Here is a 2,112-nt window from a genome sequence, read left to right as displayed (position 1 = left end):
TGAGTGTTCTCTGCTTTAAAATCCAACTATCTGATATTTGATCTGAATCATCATAAAAACAAAACAAAATAAACTAAAAAACCAAACCAACACCTAACAACACCCTATCTCCTCCCTCCCCCCCACCCCAAACATTCTAGCCCCAAACTCCCACTTGCCGTAATTCGTCATGCAGGACCAAAACACACATATATATGTATCTCACAGACCTCTGTGTCTGCAGGGGTTATACTGAAAGCATATGCCGTGGGAATTTGTGACCCTCAGCAGAATCAGAAAAATGCTAAATAGTAGAATTTCTGAGAACTGGACGAGCCTTTAACTCAAAGTTTGCGCAGGACTGAGGTTCTAAGTGAGGAAGCAAAGTCTAGGACCAATTACACAGACTTACTGGAATTCCTATGGTGTCCTCATACTTGGTGGTGGGTAGCCTAATTTGTAATTCTGTGTTGTCAGGATGAAGACAAACCACAAATCAGAGAAGCACATCTTCAGTCTCGGGCTCAGCTTTCAAGACTTCACTCCTTTGTGGAATCTGAAAGGTCCTGGTAAGAGAGCAAAACGAATAGGAATAGCAAGTGCCAGTTGGGCTCAATGGGGAAAAGGCCTATTTCAAACACTTTCTGCATACCTCTTCCAACCCCCCTGCTTCCTAACATGGATTGAATTCTTAACCTCACATTGATCTGCTACCTGGGAGACAATTAATGTGATTTTGCATATTCTGATTCCAGTGCTAACATCATGCATTTCCCTCCCCCTCAGGTGACATAGAGTAAATGGAAAACCAAACAAGTGGAACTGATTTCGTTCTCTTGGGACTTACAAGAGATCCACTCCTTCAAAGACTCCTATTCACTGTGGTTTTAATTATTTATCTAATAATTTTATTAGGGAATATAGTAATCATGATGGTCATAAGGACTGATCTCCACCTTCACTCTCCTATGTACTTCTTCCTCTTTCATTTAGCAGTTGTTGACATCTGTTATGCCACCACTGTTGTTCCAAAGATGCTAGTGAATTTCCTTGTGAAAGGAAGCATAACCATTGCTGTCAATGCCTGTATGACTCAAATGTTCTTCATATTCCTCTCAGCTGGGTCTGAAGTTTTTATGCTTTCAGTAATGGCATATGACCGATATGTGGCCATCTGTAATCCACTGAAGTATCAAGAGGCTATGAGCAAACATTTCTGTTATCAGCTGGTGGGGAGTGCATGGGCAATGGGTCTCTTATATTCAGTTTTAAACACAATTCCTGTGTTAAATATTCAATTCTGTGGGCACACAGAAATCAAACATTTCAGTTGTGAGCTGCCCCCTCTCCTGTCTGCTGCTTGCAGTGGAACTTTTCTCAGTAAACTCATTCTTCTTTTTTCTGCTGTAATCTTTGGGTGCAGCTCCTTTTTGCTCACCCTCATCTCCTACATCTGTATCATTGCCACTGTCTTGAAGATACAGTCTGCAGAAGGGAGGCACAAAGCTTTCTCCACTTGCAGCTCCCACTTCATTGTAGTGGGGTTACTCTACGTAACTGCTCTGTTCCAATACACAAAACCCAAATCAGTCTCATCAATCATTCTAGATCAAGTGCTGTCCACCCAGTACAGCATCTTAACCCCCATGCTGAATCCTATCATCTACAGCCTGAAAAATAAAGATATGAAAACAGCCTTAGGCAGAATTCTAAAGAAGCTGCAATTTGTGTAACCTCTGAGCTGTATATTTCAAATACATGTTCTTTAAAACATGGACTTAGGACAAAATGACTTATTTGGATTCGCTGGTTGTGTATTCTAGGTTATGTGATAAAAAAAACTGTTCACATATCCACAAAGCAGCACAATGGCAGGAGGGGATGCCAAATAATGCCCCGACCCAGCAGCTCCCGTCACAAGGACAGCTACCAGCCCATTGGTGGTGCATCTCTACAAGGAGTATAGAGGTAACATGGAAGGCAGGGGAACCCAAATTACAGGCTCAGAAGAGGGAACACCCTATCCAGGCTCCTCTCAGGACTGTCACAGGAGGCTTTAACAGATCCATTCCAGGTGCGAAACCTATCATGATGAGTGAAGAGAAGTCAAGGCTGTAGCACTTTTTGGACCAA

At 42.3% G+C, this 2,112-nt stretch overlaps 1 protein-coding gene across 1 annotated transcript; it reads left to right on the top strand.

Annotated features, from left to right (window-relative positions):
- Positions 1–779: 779 nt before the first annotated feature.
- LOC128919373 (olfactory receptor 5V1-like) lies at positions 780–1,712 on the top strand. The gene has a single exon (XM_054224668.1). It carries the CDS (start codon positions 780–782, stop codon positions 1,710–1,712), a length of 933 nt encoding a protein of 310 aa, XP_054080643.1.
- Positions 1,713–2,112: the final 400 nt, after the last annotated feature.

Source organism: Rissa tridactyla, chromosome 19 (genome assembly GCF_028500815.1).
Source record: "Rissa tridactyla isolate bRisTri1 chromosome 19, bRisTri1.patW.cur.20221130, whole genome shotgun sequence".
NCBI classification, from domain to species: Eukaryota; Metazoa; Chordata; class Aves; order Charadriiformes; family Laridae; genus Rissa; species Rissa tridactyla.
Note: the sequence above shows the minus strand (reverse complement) of the source record. Positions and strands in the feature narration are given on the sequence as shown.